Raw genomic sequence first — 19,178 nt, 5'->3', positions numbered from 1 at the left:
ACACATGACAAACAATACGTAAGAGTTTAGAGGAATATAAATGAGTAGTGTGTTGTAAGGTCTTTGTAGCAGAATTAACATAAGATATATCTGAAACATACAGATAAAGACTAGAAGTAAAAAGATGATACTCTACCATGTAGGTACATCCGGAAGAAAACTGAAGTAACTATATTAGTGTCAGACAAAACAGACTAAGGTAAAAGATAAACTGCAGAAAACTAAATAAATGCAATGTATTTATTCATGTATTAGAAGACATAACACTGTAAAAACATCAATTTCTTACAAATTGATCTTTCCATTCAATGTAATCCCAATGAAATGATCAGCTTTTTTTTCAAGTTTTATTTATTTTGAGAGAGAGAGCGAGAGAAAGAGAGAGAAAGAGAGAGAGGGAAAGGGGGGAGGGGCAGAAAGAGGGAGAGAGGGAGAGAATCCCATGCAGGTTCCGCACTGTCAGTGCAGAGCCCCACGCAGGGGGCTAAACTCACAAATCATGAGATCATGACCTGAGATGAAATTGAGTCAGATGCTTAACTGACCAAGGCACCCAGGCGCCCCTCTCAGCATTTTTTTTTTTTTTTTTAACCTGGAACTTGATCAGCTGCTTCTGAAATTTATATAGAATGCCAAGGACCAATAAAGTACAAGTATCCAAAATATACAAAAAATGACTACAAATCAACAGAAAAGTAATCAAGACTTGAATAGCTGTGTCACAAAAGAGGAAATCCAAATGATCAATAAACATATTAAAAGGATGTTCAACTTCTTTAGTAATCAAGGAATTAGAAATTAAAACTACAACTTCTAAACTGGTAAAAATGTAAAGGTCTGGTAATTCTAAGTGTTGGCAAGGAAGTGGACCAATGGGCACTCACCTTATTAGGAATGTAAACTGGCTCAATCAATTTGGAACACAGTTTGACATTAACTGGTAGAGCTGAAGATCTACATATTCTAGAAGTCAGCAGTTTCACTCTTAAGTATATAAAGAAAGCCCAGCACATATGTGCCAAGAGATAAAGAATGCTCATAGCAGCACTGTTTGCAAGTGCCCCGTGTTGGAAATAACCCATCAAAAGCAAATATACGAATGTAGTCCATTCGTATAATGGAAAACTACACAGCCATTAAAGGGAAAAACAAAACAAAACATGCAAACACATGGATGAGTCTCATCAGTACGATGTTAAGCAAAAGAAATAAAAACAAAAACTAAACGTTATTTTTCAGGGAAGCATATATAGGTGGTAAAACAATAAAGAGTGAAGAAACGATTATCACAAAAGTCAAAATAGCAGTTTCCTCTGGGTAGGTGTTCTGGTTCTGATCAGGGAGGACTGTGTGAGGGAAGGTGGCAGGGGTCTGTGAGCCCGCAGTCTCTATTTCTAGCTGGATGGTGGCTACACTGTTTTCATTTACAATTATTTAAACCATTAAACCATATTTTACATACTTTTTTGTACGTGTGATGTGTCATACAATAAAGAGGCAAATGTGAAGGAATAATACAACACTTTCACTGGGTTTGCTTCCCTACTGTAGCCGAGTACATTCTCTTCTTGGAAAGACAGTATTATTTAGTGGAAAAAGCATTAGAGGACAGAGCTCTCTTAATTAAAATCTCAATTAAGTCCCCTTAAGAAGCTCTCTTAAGCATATTAAGTCTCTCTGAACCCTAATTTGTTCACCCCCTAAATGCAAATACTAACACCTGCCCTTATCTCTTGGGATAGTCGGGCCTACTAATCACAACATACGGAAACGTGTTTAGAAAACTGCAAACAAAAAACCCAAATTAACGCGGCACCTTAGCTTCATGATCTGAAATTCAAAGGTTTTTGTTGCACTGTAGCTATGATGACACCAAAAGATAATAAAATCCATGAAAATAAAGGTTACATTCTAATAATCCTCCATTTCACTTCAAACATTTTTTAGAAAATGGTGCATCTGTTAACAGTAATGAATAAACAAATTTCTTCTTTTGAGAAAAAATATAAAACATTAACTTGACCTAAAAAATGTTATAAAAGATGCCACATTAAAAGTCTAGAGATTGACTGGGGCACCTGGGTGGCTCAGTCCATTAAGTCTGACTCTTGATCTCAGCTCAGGTCATGATCTCATGGTTCAGGGGATCGAGCCCTGTGTCAGGCTCTGCACTGATGGTGTGGAGCCTGCTTGGGATTCTCTCTTTCCCTCTCTCTCTCTGTCCCTTCCCTGCTCTCTCTCTTGCTCTCAAAATAAGTAAATAACCTTAATAAAAGTCTAGAGATTGAGACCTGCTCCTGCATTTACAAAATAAAACTTAAGAATGTCCTTCCTCTCTATAAAAAGAAAAAATATACTTTGCTGAGTTATGCTTCCAGTACCTTCTCCCTAATAAATCACAGCTGGCACCAACTGTTCTCCCTAAAGTGAGTAAAGGAGACAGGAATTAAATAAATGATTTTACTGGGCTTCTCATGTAGCCTTAGTGCTGCTATGGGAAAAGTAACAGGAAACTGAGAGGCAAAGTCTAACTCACTAAAACAAACAATGCACAAAAGGATAAAAGTTTCAGGTATTTATTTTGCCACTTAAAAAATAACTTCTGCCGTACGTATTGACACTGCTCTTAATTTTTTTTTTCAAATTCAAACATTTAAAAGATGACAAAGATGGTACAAAAATGGAAAGTAGAACAATTTATGACAATGTTGCATTATTTTTCTATATAAAATACTAATGTTGAAAGTTCTACATACCTGAATATTTTCCCTACTCCAAGTGTGTGGTGTTTTATTGGCAAGTAATTTCAGATCTTGAATAGCAAGTCTCTTTACTGCCTTCCTAGGGTCATTCTTCAAATACTGCAATAGTAGCTGAATCTATGAAAGAAAGGTCATTCATGAACAACACTGCCACTGAAATTACCATTAGGGATGTACTACCGTTTAGTGAAGCTTTTAGATCTGAGACAGGACTCATTTCAGATTGCAGCCCTATCACTTATTAGCTATGGGTCCATGTTTGGGCCAGTTTCTCCTCGTGCATAAAAGTATACTTATAACCCTTTAACTCGTAAGATTCTAGCACAGGACCTGGCCTTTTAATCTTTACTGCCAACTCCATGCTCTGCCAAGTGCCCTCACTTCTACTTCATGTTCTTAAAGGGCTCCCAAGAATTACTACTGTGGATGCAGAAAGAAAAAAGCAAGCAAAAGGAAATTAAAGTCATCTTTACCAGAGAAAGGGACCTTAATATTATCAAAACTTAGGGGTTACTTAAATTTCTTGGTTTATACTTAATAGGAAAGTTTACTCAAGAAAAGGCAGTTTAAAGAAAACTGAAATTACCTGCTTAGGCGTATCAACCAAAGATGAAGCGGCAAGCAGAGTAAAAGTGTGCAAAGAAACAATCACCATCTTGGTGGAGGGATAGGATGTGACCAGCTGCTGTAAAAGCTGACGTGCACTGGACGCCAGGATCGCATCATGGTGCATGTGCTGAAGGATGGGGATTAACTTCAGCTTCAAGTCAACTGGTGTGGCTAACCCTGGATGCAAAAGGAATCGTTAGGGACAGACTTCTGATTATCATCCTTGATAATATTTCACATTTAAAAGGTCTGATTTGGGGGCGCCTGGGTGGCGCAGTCGGTTAAGCGTCCGACTTCAGCCAGGTCACGATCTCGCGGTCTGTGAGTTCGAGCCCCGCGTCAGGTTCTGGGCTGATGGCTCGGAGCCTGGAGCCTGTTTCCGATTCTGTGTCTCCCTTTCTCTCTGCCCCTCCCCCGTTCATGCTCTGTCTCTCTCTGTCCCAAAAATAAAAAACGTTGAAAAAAAAAAAAATTAAAAAAAAATAAAATAAAATAAAAAAATAAAATAAAATAAAAGGTCTGATTTGGGGCGCCTGGGTGGCTCAGTCGGTTGAGCATCCAACTTCAGATCAGGTCATGATCTCGGGGTTCAGGAGTTCAAGCCCCACATCTGTCTCTGTGCTGACAGCTCGGAGCCTGGAACCTGCTTCAGATTCTGTCTCCCTCTATCTCTCTGCCCCTCCCCTACTTGTGATCTGTCTCTCTCTGTCTCTCTCTCTCTCTCAAAAATAAACATTAAAAAAAAAAATTAAAAGAAAAAAAGGTCTGATTCACTTAGCAAAATGACCATTTAAAAACAAATAGTATACGAATATTGTGTTTACGACATCAAAGATAATTATAGTAAAGCTAACCCCCAATTAAGTTTGATAGTTTTCTTCCAAAGCATTTATCTTAACATTAATTTTTTGGTGAGTATGAAACTACATGCTGACAGTAGAAAATGCCTTTAAAAGGCACAGCAGAAAGCAAAGTTTATTATTTGCTATCTATTTCTTCCCACAGCATACTAAAAAGATACATGCATGCAGGTACATATACATATGTACACACATACTCAATGGCTACAATTAAATACATTTACAGTTTTAATTATTTCCTTCAACACTAAGTCAAGACCTGGATGTGAGCAGACTGTGTGTGGAGGGGTTCTGAAGTTCTCTGAACTTAGTGTGGCCATGCCTTTTTTTACCTCCTCCACGGCAGGCATTCCATGAGGATTAAGTCCAGCGTATCTTTTGCTGTCAACACTGTAGCTACACAAAAACATGTTTTCTTCTGCAGCATGGCTTTGTGATGATAAAGAACAAAAACCTGTAGATCATAATTCACCACATATATGCCAGAAGCTAATTCATACTCTGCGGAACACTGTTTTCCCATTGTGAAGTCACCGTTAGTGGGAATATATAAGAACATTCCAACATCCAGGGGTGCCTTCCATCGACAACTCCCTTGCTGTGTGGCCTCTGTTTAGGTCTGGCCAAAGCAGAGAGCCCCAGGAGATGGAGGGGAGAAAAATGAGGTCAGAGTATGGACTCCCTGGTTTCCTTTCTGTAGCCATATCCTGCTTATGTTATTAATGTTTTGATCCTTACAGCACCAAATGCGTTTGACACTGCTGGCCATTCTGTCTTTGAAACTCTTCTCTCTTGAAGGCATACTCTTCCTGGCTTTTGTCCTTCTGGCTATTCCTTCTCAATCTCTCTGTATTCATCTCTTTTAGCCACACTTTAATTTCTGGTGTTCCGTGGGGTTGGTAATACACTTTTCTTCTCACCCTCAGTACTTTCCCTGAGTGAGGTGATATAATCCCATGGCTTCCATTATCAGCTATATGCTAAAGACTACCTCCTCCTACCCCTCCACCCTGCCCCTGAACTTCAGATACATGAATCCCATTACCTCCTGGTCACCTCCACTGGGATGTCTGGTCAGAAGCATTTTGTACTTACTGGGGCACAGAGAACTTCTGGTCTTCCCCACAAAAAAATGGGAAAAATTTTCCCATTTTAGTATATGACAGGTGCATCATTATAGAGCCTTTCTTGATTCTCTTACTTCTCTCACACCCCACATCCAAATTTATTAGCAAATCCTATTGATCGTAGCTTTAAAATACAAGCCACATCTGACGATGCCATTCTGTTCCCATTGCTGTCCCTCTGGCCGACTTCCACCACCATCTCCAGACTGAATTACTGCAAAGTTCTCCTAAGTATTTTCCCTACTTACACCTTTCCCCATGGCAGACTCCTATCTCATATCCCTCCCTCCTTCCTCTGCAAATCTATGCTCAACCCAGCAGTCAGTGGAATTTTTCGCATTGATAGACATTTTTACTGGTTTAGGGACACTCAAGAGGTTTTCCTTGGCAGAAACACAAGCAACTTAAACTTAAATGTAAGGATGCTTTTATTACTAAGACTCCCCTGCCATTTCCCTATCTTGGGCTCCAGTCTTCCTCCACCCTACTCCTGTGCTTTTTTTCCCTCTTTCTCTTTCAACCCCCTAGAGTTCCTGTTCTTTTGCTTAAATTTTTTTATAGATAAAACTTGAGAAACAATAATGAATCTTAAGTGTGCAAACTAGTGGGTTTCTACATGTGAATATACCCAAATAACGATCACCCAAATACACACAATACTCCCGCACCGGCATAGGAAGGTCATGGGCATAGCTTCTACCAACTCCCTTGCTATTTGCCCGCTGTCTGAGTTTAGCCAGTGTAGAGCCCCAGCAGGGTATAGGAGGAAGAAGAAAGACGTCAGAGTATTTATTCCCTGAGTCCCTCTCCACAGGGCCACATCAGGTCATAGCACACTGAAGGTCAGTTTTTCAAAGTGGCCCTCTTGACATGACTTCATGCTTCTGGTAATCACTCCCTCTTTGCACCCTTGGGTGCAGGACTACATTATCCCCTACAGTTCATCCAGCCCACAACTTTGTAAATTGTTGCTTCCTTAAACCCTCCTTGGATTATTTTAATTCAAGTGTGATATCTGTTCCCTGCTGAGCTCTTGTCTGACAGAGCAAGCGTTTGATAAAAACTACTCAACAAATGAGTGACGCATCCTTTTAATAATAGCTTTCTGCAGTAGAGCCCTTTTCTGGCAGTGAGAAAAAAGCACAAAGGAATAAAGGAGAACAGGACAAAGCTCAACCATTGTATCCTGGTCTTCAGGTAATTTTAACGTGGCTCCATTTCCTTTTCTGTAAAAGAGACCTAACAGCATTACCTGTCGACATCTGCCAAGTTGTACAACTCAAAGGAACGTCACTTAGAAAAATAAAAAGGATGTGGTGCTCTCTAGAGCTGTGCAGTGCTGGAGCCCCAGAGCCCCCTTTAATGAGCAGGAGGGTAAATGGGGTTAATACACATGAAGCGTAATATGGAAGATGAGATTAGAAAACTAGGGCCTTGTAGGCCGTGGTAAGGAATCTGGATTTGAGTTTAGTAGCTGCAACTGGAAGAAGACACTGGAGGAACATGAACAGAGTAAGAAACGAACTCCAGAACTTCTAACAGCCCTCCGCTCCCCAGATCAGACTGTTCTTCCCCTAAATATCTGCATCTCTCACACAAATATCACTCCACTAGTGGCCTTCCTTGACCAGCATATACAAAATATAAAGCGCCCCCTTCCACCCTGGGGTGGGGACTCTACTCTGGGAGATCCCTGTCCCTACCCTGCTTTTTTTTCCATAGCAACTGTTATATTTTATTTTTATTTGTCTATTGCCACCCCCCCCCTTCTGCCACTAGAATGTAGGTTACAGGAGGGCAAGGACTTTGTTTTGTTCATTACTGTATCCTAAGCACCCAGAACAGCTCTGGCATTTAGAAGACGCTTAATAAATATTATTTAAATGAATAAGTAAATGAACGGTGACAAGCACACAGTAAGTACTTAATAAATGGTAGCAGCTATTATTAATACAAATCCCAGTAAGTCACTTCATAATACTAAGTGAAGCACACATACCTTGAATCATTTCACTGATTTTGTTACAGATTCCTACAGCAAAATCCCTTTGAAAAAAGAGAGAACAGCAAAAACTTTAAAACCAAGAAAAATTACATTTGCTGATGTTTTCTTTTTTTTCCAATTTAATACATTTACTTTATTTTATTGTATTCATTATTGATTTTTTTTAGATATATGAAATTTATTGTCAAATTGGTTTCCATACAACACCCAGCGCTCATCCCAACAGGTGCCCTCCTCAATATCCATCCCCCACCCTCCCCTCCCTTCCACCCCCCATCAGCCCTCAGTTTGTTCTCAGTTTTTAAGAGTCTCTTACGCTTTGCTGACATTTTCTAAGGACTTAAAGAGAACAAAATCAACACAATATTACAAATCATAACAAGGGTCTGGTACAGGGGGTGGGGTGAGAACTGCAACTGACACCTAAACTTCCACCAGCGAACGGCTCTGTCAACACTATTCTCAAGTGGCGTTCAAGGAACGATGCTCTGACTTATGAGTGCTGCTGCACGCATCCTGCATCACCGAGCCCCACTGTCTAAAAGATTCGAGGTCACTATCTCAGTTCGTGATGTTTTAGGAAAGGCTTTTAATTATGAAAAGCTTTTAATACCATAAGCTGACTATACAAGGAATAAAATAGATTTTAAATATTCTAAGTTTTAGAAAAATAGACTAATTATGAAATAGAAAAGTGGTAGGAAATATGGGCAGAATCTTACCAAGAGCTGAACTATTTAAAGTTAGCCATGTTTGGGTTTTTTTTTTTTATATTATATACATGTAAAGTATTTTCCAAGAGGCTGCTTTTGATTCTGTCTTAACAAAAATATAAGTGAGTGTTGCAAAAGTTATTAATAACATGAATATTTGGGATAGGACATTACATCATATGTAAGGAAATATGATACAGATAATATGATCAAGCTTGGCTCATTTAGCCATGATAAATGATATGTTAAGACATAAAATACTTCCCCTCTGCAGTTCAGTGGATGTCTACATAAAATATTTCCTGCCATTAAGATATTTGCCATTTTCAGTTTCATTCTCTCATAAGTTCAGTGTTTTCCAGAGGCTACATGATGCATAATGACACCATCTCTTGACAGCTAATGGAATGTGTAATTGTGCATTCTTGTGTTTTCTAGAATTTTCCAAGGTAGTAGGTTTAGTACATGAATACATTCTCTGAGATTAACTCAATTTGTTCTCAATTCTCCTGTGTTGTTACTATATTTGACTGTATCTATTTTTTTTAATGTTTATTTTTGAGAGAGAGAGAGCGAGCGAGCACGAGAAAGGGAGAAGCAGAGAGAGAGACACAGAATCCGAAGCAGGTTCCAGGCTCTGAGCTGTCAGCACAGAGCCCCACGCAGGGCTGGAACTCATGAACTGCAAGATCATGACCTGAGCCAAAGTGGGACACTTAACTGACTGAGCTACCCAGGCGTCCCTTGACTATATCTATTATTATCTTTAGAATCTCATTATCATTCATCATTATTTTGAAATCCTGAGGTTTTCCTTATGTTTATAGAGAAACATATCAGGAAGTACACATTGTCATGTTCTGCATTAAATTTTGAAAGATTTTCCTAAAATTTTATCTAAAGTTGCTTTTGTTTCAGAATTCAATAATATTTTATTACAAAATAAAATAAAGTTTATTTGCAAAGTCTTTTTTTATAATTTAAAAAAAAAAAATCACTGGCCAGAGATTAGAAGGCTCGTTTTCTCAACACAAGCTGTACTGTCTAGGTCTAAAGATGCTGAAAAAAGCTAAAACTGACATATCAGAGAATTTTCTAATGTGTGGAAAGAAAAGAACCTATTCTAAAGGAAAGCAAAATTGTAAATAAAAAAAATATGACTAAAGCTATCCTTGATTTTTTAGATGTTTATAATTTAACTTATCGTGCCTCATGATATAAAACATTTCAAAATGTATTATGGTACCAGTTAACTCGTGGTTTCATTTTGAGACTATTTAGCATTTTTTTAAAAAGACTATTTTAAATGGGCTCTTTAAAAGCAAAATATTGATTTTCAAACCAAAAATAAGAACAGGGTGAGTTATAATGCACTGGCTGGAGAAGTGCACCTAACATAAGAGTCATGGGCAGCTGAGCATTGACAATGCTGAAAACCTGGATGAAAAGTCAGTAAAAGAAGTCAAGGCACTGCCACTTCTCAACATTAGAGTAATTTATGAAATAAAAGATTTAGCTGCAAACAGGAAGACTAAGTAACAGCTCAACTGCAGAGTTTTATTTCTGCATACAGATGGACAAATCAACAGACATGCGAGACATGCTCTTCTGGTTGTATCAGCATCACCTAATCATAAAACCTCGTCTTTTATGTGAACTCTGGGCAATCAACATGATTTGTGCTGAAATTTTCAAAGTGAGTAACTTTTTTTTGGTTGTTTTTAAATCTTCTGGCTTTTCTGGAACACCAATGCTGCCATCTTCACCACTGGTACCAAAGTAACGATTGAAACTGCTAGCACCTCACCAAGAGCCAAGGCAGTGTCCCCAAACTGAACTACGGTCATTGCACTGCTGACTGCTGCACACTCACATGAAAAGGAAGAAAGGAAGTCAGATGTGCTTACAAATGTCCCTGATAAAACAGTGGAAATTACTAATTTTATTGAATTTCAACCCTTGAGCAAGTGTCTTTTTAATATTATCGGACAAAATGGAAGGCACACATAAAGTACACACTGGATGTCTCCAGGATAAGTCCCCGGCAACTGTTTCAATTATGATATGAATTAGCCATTTTTTTTCATAAAACTTCATGGTTATTCAGACATGGCTATTTGGTAGACATTTTCTCAAAAGACGAATAAAGCCAGCTTGTAAATTCACAGAAAATAACAGGGGAAAATTTTTTGCCAATCTGAACTTCTAAGCAAAAATCAGGATTTCAGAAAACTTGCAACTATGGCCATGAGTTTGACAGCTTAATATTTAAAGACTTTCCTGATGAGATCGGTGGTGAGAGTAACAAATGTGAACCTCAGATATGATACAGTGAGGTGCGTCAACATTTGGATAATGTGCATAACACAGTGAACCAATACTTTCCAAAAGACAAATGCATAAGTTATAAAACCAGACATGGGTAAGAGATTCCAATGGATTTCAGCGTAATAAAGTACAAGTTCATGGATACGGTTTTAGAGCCCATACTGCAGTTTAATTTTAAGAAACCATACTTGTCTGGTTTTGGTATAGCATCAAAGAAAAATATCCGTAATTACCTATCAAGCCTTTAAAAATATTCCTTTCTTAGATACCATATGTTTTCACTCTTATGTGGATCCTGAGAAACTTAACAGAAGACCATGGGGGAGGAGAAGAAAAAAAAAAAAAGAGGTTAGAGAGGGAGGGAGCCAAAACATAAGAGACTCTTAAAAACTGAGAACAAACTGAGAGTTGATGGGGGGTGGGAGGGAGAGGGGGGTGGGTGATGGGTATTGAGGAGGGCACCTGTTGGGATGAGCACTGGGTGTTGTATGGAAACCAATTTGACAATAAATTTCACATTTAAAAATAAAATAAAATAAAACCCCTATAATAAAATAAATAAATAAAAATAAATAAAAATATTCCTTTCTTTTCCAACTATATATCTGTGTGAGGTTGGATTTTTTTCATACACTTTAACCAAAATAACATATTGCCAGCAGAAATGTTGAGTACAGAAACAGATATTAGAATCCAGCCAGCCATTAAAGAGATTTCCAAAAAAGGTATAACAATGCTACTCATCTCACAAAACTGCTTTTTTATTTTGGAAAATAATTATTTTCATAGCAGTATTTTTACATTAACATCTTTAGAGAACTGTTATTTTAAAAATGAATTAATAAGTACTTTAAAAATTTAGACATTTAAATTTCTAACAGTGTAAATATCAATCACTGTAGTCCACATAAACAAGCTCTTTGAGGACCTCAATAATGCTTGAAAAGTGTAAAGAGATTCTAATACCAAATAGTTTGAAAACTACTGTTCTAAGATAACAATTTCACATTTGATAAGAAAAAGTTAAGTTATAAATGTCTTTTAGGTATAAGGTAAAAGGTGTATCAGGTCTGTATATACAACTCATCCACATTTCAGAATGCTCTCATACTTGTTATCCCTTCTTCTTAGAATATTCTTCCTCTCACTTGCTGCCTCTTTATCACCCAGTTTCAGCTCAAATGTCATTCGTCAGAGAGGCCTTCCCTGATCACCCTACTTAAAGCAGTTCATTCAGGTCATTATCACAATGATGAAATTATTTTTATCACAAAATGGTTTTAGTTTTTCATATATTAACACGCATCTAAAACTATTGTGTGTTTACATAACAATAGGGCCATGATCTTCTCTACCCCTGTATTCCTGGGTGCTTAGAATAGTTATCTGGATATGGTGGATATTCAAGAAGAATTTTTTTCACTAACTATATAACTTTTATGCAACTCAAAATTTAAAAATCTGTTACAGGGCTTTAGGGCCAATGAACTGCAAACTAGAAGCCTGCAGTTTTCTTATCTTTTCCTTCCTTTCCTTTCCTTTCCTTTCACTTATCTAGTAACACTTTTTAAAATTCTTAATGTCAACACTAAGAATGTACGTTAAAAATATATAGTCTCATATGGTAATAAGATTATAAACAGAATAATCAGATTTTCCAGCCCCCCCCCCCAAAAAAAAAAAAGTCAGATCTCACAACATTGCACCTACATTCCTGCCCTGTCACAATCAGCCGGGGCCAAGGGGCATGCAGCTACCACTTTTAGATGGCAAGTGCACTATTCAGTTCAGCACAGTGGCCACAAGAGGGCACCTTTCTCACTGACAATGCATCCCCATTCTCTGAAGGCATTTGGGTTTCCAACTCCTGCTTTGTGACCCCGTGACTAGCTCTTTAAATATATAAAATCCTAACCTTTTTTAGAACAAGTGAGATGTGATTATGATACTAGACAGGGGGAGAACAGTGTTAAATAAATTCTTAAGGTCTTATTTGGCCAGTTGCTCTAATCCATTTAAGATCCAAAATTGATAGAGATACTAAGACAAAAACCCATCAGTACTGGTTGAGATATCTGATCTCAGGCCAGGTCTGTCATCATTTCAGAAGAAGAGGTAAACGCTAATCTCAAAAAGATACAGTTCATCATACAATTTTACACTCTGATACATTTTGATAAGCCCTTCAGCCTTCCCTACTGTGCTATTTTGGTATTTTTAAACATCACAAATTATATCATATTGAAACCTTTTACATTAAAAACTGCTTCTACATAAACTGTCAATTTAAATGTTTACTGGTCATCAATTCTATAAACAAAGAATCATGTTTCTATGTTATTTGGTCTTAATCTTTTCTAAAACAGATTAGAAATTCCATAGCTGGTAAAATTGGCTTCTGATTATAACATAAGAGAAAATCTGAAGTAAAGATGATTCTCATTAAATCAAATATAATCGCTAAATTACAAATCTATCATCTAAATTTAGAAACTAAATTTAGAAAACTATTTTGGAGGGGCACCTGGGTGGCTCAGTGGGTTAAGCGTCTGACTTCGGTTCAGATCATGATCTCTCGGCTTGTGAGTTTGAGCCCCAGGTCGGGCTCTGTGCTGACAGCTCAGAGCCTAGAGCCTGTTTCAGATTCTGTGTCTCCCTCTCTCTCTGTCCCTCCCCTGCTCATGCTCTGTCTCTCTCTGTCTCAAAAATAAACAAACATTAGAAATTAAAAAAAAAAAAAAAAGAAAAAACTATTTTGGAGCTACAGAAAGTAGCAAATTTACTCAGTACTGACACTTTGTCAGTGGTAATCAGATAACCATTCACTAGATATAATTCTTATCCAATAAGAATAATTTTTAAAAAGTTCTCTCAATAGTAATTACTCTCAATAAGAAAAAAAACATTATTTTCAAAAGCACAAATAAGAATTGTATTTACTCAGATATTTCTCTTCCTCAATTACTGCCACACCTACTAATTTTGAGCAGTACATTAAAAATTACATGCTTTCTATTCTCCATTCTCCTTTTCCAATGAATAATCCTATGATTCTGAAGGTTTGATAGGAGCAGCTGAAGAAATGAATACTCATATAGCTAAAATCTGAATAAAGAAAATTGGTGATTATTTCAAGTTTTATCCAAATTTAGCAGAGATTCTTAATAGGAAATGCTATTTTTTAATTTCAAAAATAACATCATTCATCTGATTATAAAGTCCAAACCTGCTCCTGACAGTATATACAGAAATTTATAAAAAGTAAAATTAAAATAAGATACCAATTTATCACCCAGAGACAATATTTGATCTATATATCCTTTGTCTTTTTCCATTCCATCAATACAAACACACGTTTCTTAAAAAATATATTCTATACTATCCCATAAGCTATGATGTACCCTGTTTTCAAATACATTTCTAAAATATATTTGTTAAGAACTGATATAACACTTTCATTGTATGATCATATTTATCTACATACGTTGGTTAGAAGTTAGGTTGCTACTAATCTTTTTTGTTTTTATAACATTGCAACTAGCATCCTTGCAAATAATTATCAGTACACTTTGCTGATTCCTTGGGATAAGTTCTCAGAAGTGGACTTTATAGGTCCACTTAAGGGGAAAAAGGATGGACATGTTTAAGGCAAAATGCATACCAAAATGTCCTCCAGAGCAATGCTACTTTTGATTATCAGTCAGTAAAGGGGATAATATATTTTTTTAGAGAGAGTAATTTAACAAGTCAAACAGTAACATAATCATGGTCAACACTGCATCCAAAAAAAAAAAAAAAACAAACTGTCCTACAAGATAATAGTGTAGGATATGACATCCCAAATAGGTTAAACCTGGTTTCAGCTCGAGTTACTATTTCTGTCAAACTATCCACAGCTCTAATGCCAAACAGCCAACCTTGAAGAGACAACAGGAAAGTAGCAATTGAGCATCAGAACCGTGTATGTTTGGGGAGGGTGCCTCGGTGGACAGAACTTCTGTTCCTCAATGAAGCCCTCCCTAACTACTCCAATCTGTGCTGATCTGTCCTTCTGGAAATTCTCATTTATTACAGTTAATGCCAACATATGTACTTTTCTATTACATGTACTGAGGTTCTGTTTCCCCAACATGATGTAAACTCTCTTGGAAAATATGCCTCGCCATTTATATTTTCCTCTTAGTGTTTATGTACAGTGATGAGTTATTCCCTCAAAACCTCTTCTCGGGAAGCCAAATTATTAAAAGGCTGATGCTTACTTTGACTGTGCAGAAAAGTTTGCAGCAGCAAAAACGGCAGCTTCAACTTCTACGTTATCATGTGAATCCAGGCTCTGCCGGATACTGTGATGAGCATTCTTTCTCTCAGGAATTATTGATGCCAGACTTCCCAACATCCTACAGAGAAAAAGAAACCCAAGAATAACAGAAATACCTTAAGCTAAAAATCAAGAGAGGAAGAAGCAAGGCAAAGCTAGATACCAAAATTAAAATTTGTAGGTAAATCCTTAAACCTCAGGTTAATAAAGCATCAATTTTAGGAACCAAGCAGTGACTCAAATTCTAAACACTTTTCCATACTCCAATATGTAAGAAAAATTAACATGGCTTATCTAACATAAGCAAAATTTAAAATTATCATCCTGAAGTACATTCCAGGTACCAAGTGGAGCCCAGAAACTTCTGAATTATTAAAGTATCAAAATACCAATTTTCCAATGTTCTATAAGTAAGTCCATTTTAGCAGAGCAACATTTTTGCTATTAAGCAGATCCACAATGTAAAAAAAGTAAGATTTCCAATTTTTTTTTTCCACATCAGTAAATACTGATAGCATGATCTTCAAATCTGTCTTCAACACCAAGAGAAAAGCGGTAGAGGATGTTCCCTGGGGCTCATATCGGAGTCTGTGAGGGTGAGGAAGGTAGAGTCTGGAAAAACACAGGCTACTTTATAATAAACTGTCAATTTGGGAAAGGGAAAAAAAAATCTATTGTTTGTAACATAAACTACAGAAGGTAGAGCTTGAAAAATGTTTTCAGCAGAAAGGCATGGATTTTAGAGGGCTGCAAAACACTGCAATGAACAAAACAGAGTTCTTACAGGGACAACCTTTGTCTAAGTCAATGCCCTAAGTACCTTCCAACTCGACACGCCATCACTATCTTATGGAGGTTTGACTGGACAGAAGTGTTAGAGTTTATACAAAACAAAATACTAAAACGGACTAAATATGTGATTTGTATTCAATTTGAAAATAAAGTTTTGAAATTACATAGATATTTTTCAAAAGAAATAAATGGCTTGTGATATATTTTATACAAGAGAAAATGAGATTAGGCTAATATTGACACATTTGGATTAACAGTTTGTTGCTATTTAAATATAAAAGGGCAAAACAAGCATAATCCCACTGGTCACTACTTTCTGAAGATATTTCTGGTAATATTATAAATAACTTGTAGCACTACATTTCAAACATTATAAATACCTTTCAGCTTCTTCTCCTTCCATTTGCTTTGATAAGTCTAGATTTTTTTTAAATATTTTTGAGAGACAGTGAGAGCAAAAGTGAGAGAGAGAGAGAATCCCAACAGGCCCTGCGCTGTCAGAGCAGAGCCTGACCCAGGGCTCAAACTCACGAACCGTGAGATCATGCCCTGAGCCGAAATCAAGAGTCGGATGTTTATTAACCAACTGAGCCACCCAGGCGCCCCTGTTTTAATTGGTAAGTCTAAAGTAATGGGTAAAAAAAGAAAACATCTTTGAAATATCATCTCTTCCTTGTCCTTTCTCCTTTTTAAGTTTAAATCATTCTGACTCTAAAAACTCCTTAGCGTTTGAGAGACATCACTTTTTGCTTTTCTTCATGAGTTTAATCTTATTAATACATTCTTCTAGAAAGCAGTCTCCTTGAGATCAGAGTTCTCACTTAAATCTATGTTCCTTAAAACACACAACAAACTTTCTACTCAACGGGTACTTAATGTTGATCTATCATTTACCAGCCCCATCTTTTCTTTGTAGACTTTGTTTTTCTCAACACTCATTTTTCAGTTTTTCATTGTGCTATTACCAGGCTCTTCAATGAAAAATCATGTTCCTATAAGATGTTAAGATCATTTCTGTATTATATCTTTTTATTTATAAAAGAAGTATTATAATCAAGCATTTCATGATAGAAGGAATGAATATATAATCACTAATATGCTTCATACATTTCAAAGATAGATTTTTAACAGCCAGTTTCTTTACATTTCTATGGTGACTGAAAACTTTTTTTTTTTTTTTTTTGGCATGTGTTGCATTTTGCCACATAGGAAATAAGTGAATCCATTAGGGCAGGTATCATTTTTCTCATTTTACAGCAGGGAAAGTGATTTATGAAATGTCAGCACATCAGAATGTGAGTTGGGACCAAAACAGTTCTCCCTATGCATACAGCCAAACTTCTCTTCAGTTGAGCAGGCCACTGTTTCCCAAATGGGGTTTCAAAATGCTGACATCTTTTTTTTTTTTTTTAATCACAAAAGTACTTAAATTACTTTTCCATTTTAAAAGCAGAATATTTTGAAGACCTCGTGGTATAAACTAAAAGCATATGTACAGTGGTTAGTGGCTATAACATAAGCACACTTGCAGCCTACTCACTTGGCTTTACACTGCCAGCATCTGGGGTGGTTTTGACAGTTACCCAGTTTGGAACTTTCTTTATTCTGAGGCATACATTAGTTTAGTTACAGACAGAAAACATAAGAAACAATTATGTTGAGATATAACTTAATGAAGAGTATAAAAAATGGTAGTAATTCTGTTCATGGCATTCAGGCCCTAAAAGAAGTTTCTGTCTATTCTTAAATATGATATGTAAAATGTGCATCTGACAAAGGACTGGTATTGAGAATATATCAAGAAATCCTACAATTCTGTAATAAAAAGACAAGTAAAATCTTAAAATCTAAACAATCTAACAAAAGAAAATGGGCAAGTGATTTGAACAACTACTCCCCTAAAAGAGAGAGAAAAACCGTGAGAAAAAGCTCAACATCATTACCATCAGGGAAATGCAAATCAAAACTGCTACACACCCATCAGAATGGCTAATGTAAAAGATAAGACACACCAAACGCTGGCAAGAAGGTGAAGTAACCAGAACTCACATACTGTTGGTCAGAATATAAAATGGTTAAAATCGCTTTGGAAAAAGGCTTGGCAGTTTCTTATAAAATTAAATATACACCTACCCTATGGTTCAGCAATTTCACTCCTAAGTATATATTTGTCAGAAAGGGAAGCATGTTCACAACAGGTCTTGGACAAGAAGGTTCATAGCAACTTTACTTATGATAGCTGTAAATTGGAAAGAGCCTAAGAGTTCATCAGTAAGAGAACAAATAAACTGTTACTGTCACACAATGGAAAAGTACTCAGCAATAAAAACAAATTAATGACATACAAAATGGATTAGTATCAAAAAACGAAAAGAAACCTTACACAAAAGGATACCCACTGTATGAGGCCACTTATATGACGTTTGAAAACAGATGAAAACTTATCTAGGTAACAGGAAAAACTCAGACCAGCAGTGGCCTCTGGGGAGGTGGGCGAGAGAAGTGAGTAGGATGGGGCATGAAGGAATATTCTGGAGTAAGTTCTATACCTTGATAGTGGTTGGAGTTACTTGAAGCATCTGTCAGTACTCAGTAAATTAACTGACATCAAAGAACCAGATAACCCTGTAAACAAACTGAACTCTAGCTAATGATACCCATGCTAAAGTATCCAAAGGAAAGTGTACGGTCTGTAATTTACTAGGAAATGCATTAGAAAAAGTTTTTTGCTCTTTTGGTAAAATGTATAGTAAAGTGTTACTGGAAAAGAAAGGAATCTACATTTTAATATATTTAGTCCCAAGTCAAACATGTGATTTAAAATTTTTTTTGACAAATCATGCTTTTTCTTACATAAGCAGTAAATGATATGGTGTTTGTTACTTGCTGAAGCGCAAAATTAGTTTTCTTTATAATTTCTAAAAGATTGTATTTTTATATTTTTTTAATTTTATTTTTTTTAATTTACATCCAAATTAGTTAGCACATAGTGCAACAATGATTTCAGGAGTAGATTCCTTAATGCCCCTTACCCATTTAGCCCATCCCCCCTCCCATAACCCCTCCAGTAACCTTCTGTTTGTTCTCCATATTTAAGAGTCTCTTATGCTTTGTCCCCTTCCCTGTTTTTATATTATTTTTGCTTCCTTTCCCTTATGTTCATCTGCTTTGTCTCTTAAAGTCCTCATATGAGTGAAGTCATATGATATCTGTCTTTCTCTAATTTTGCTTAGCATAATACCCTCTAGTTCCATCCACGTAGTTGCAAATGGCAAGATTTCATTCTTTTTGATTGTCGAGTAATACTCCAGTGTGTGTGTGTGTGTGTGTGTGTGTGTGTGTGTGTGTACCACCTCTTTATCCATTCATCCATCGATGGACTTTTGGGCTCTTTCCATACTTTGGCTACTGTTGATAGTGCTGCTATAAAGAGTGGGGTGCATATGTCCCTTCGAAACAGTACACCTGTATCCCGTGGATAAATGCCTAGTAGTGCAATTGCTGGGTCATAGGGTAGTTCTATTTTCAATTTTTTGAGGAACCTCCGTACTGTTTTCCAGAGTGGCCGCACCAGCTTGCATTCCCACCAACAACGCAAAAGAGATCCTCTTTCTCCGCATCCTCGCCAATATCTGTTGTTGCCTGAGTTGTTAATTTAGCCATT

General features: G+C 36.7%; 1 protein-coding gene across 1 annotated transcript in view; it reads right to left on the bottom strand.

Moving 5' to 3' along the window:
- Positions 1-19,178, bottom strand: part of INTS7 (integrator complex subunit 7) — a 92,906-nt gene that overhangs the window by 57,495 nt on the left and 16,233 nt on the right. Inside the window, exons 4-7 of the mRNA XM_030302239.1 lie at positions 14,664-14,801; positions 7,358-7,404; positions 3,349-3,548; positions 2,757-2,879 (exon numbers count right to left, since the gene is read on the bottom strand). Of these exons, the coding sequence (XP_030158099.1) occupies positions 2,757-2,879; positions 3,349-3,548; positions 7,358-7,404; positions 14,664-14,801 (508 nt within the window). The remainder of the gene's footprint in view (positions 1-2,756; positions 2,880-3,348; positions 3,549-7,357; positions 7,405-14,663; positions 14,802-19,178) is intronic.

The sequence above is a fragment of the Lynx canadensis genome, chromosome F1 (assembly GCF_007474595.2).
Source record: "Lynx canadensis isolate LIC74 chromosome F1, mLynCan4.pri.v2, whole genome shotgun sequence".
Taxonomy (NCBI): domain Eukaryota; kingdom Metazoa; phylum Chordata; class Mammalia; order Carnivora; family Felidae; genus Lynx; species Lynx canadensis.
Note: the sequence above shows the minus strand (reverse complement) of the source record. Positions and strands in the feature narration are given on the sequence as shown.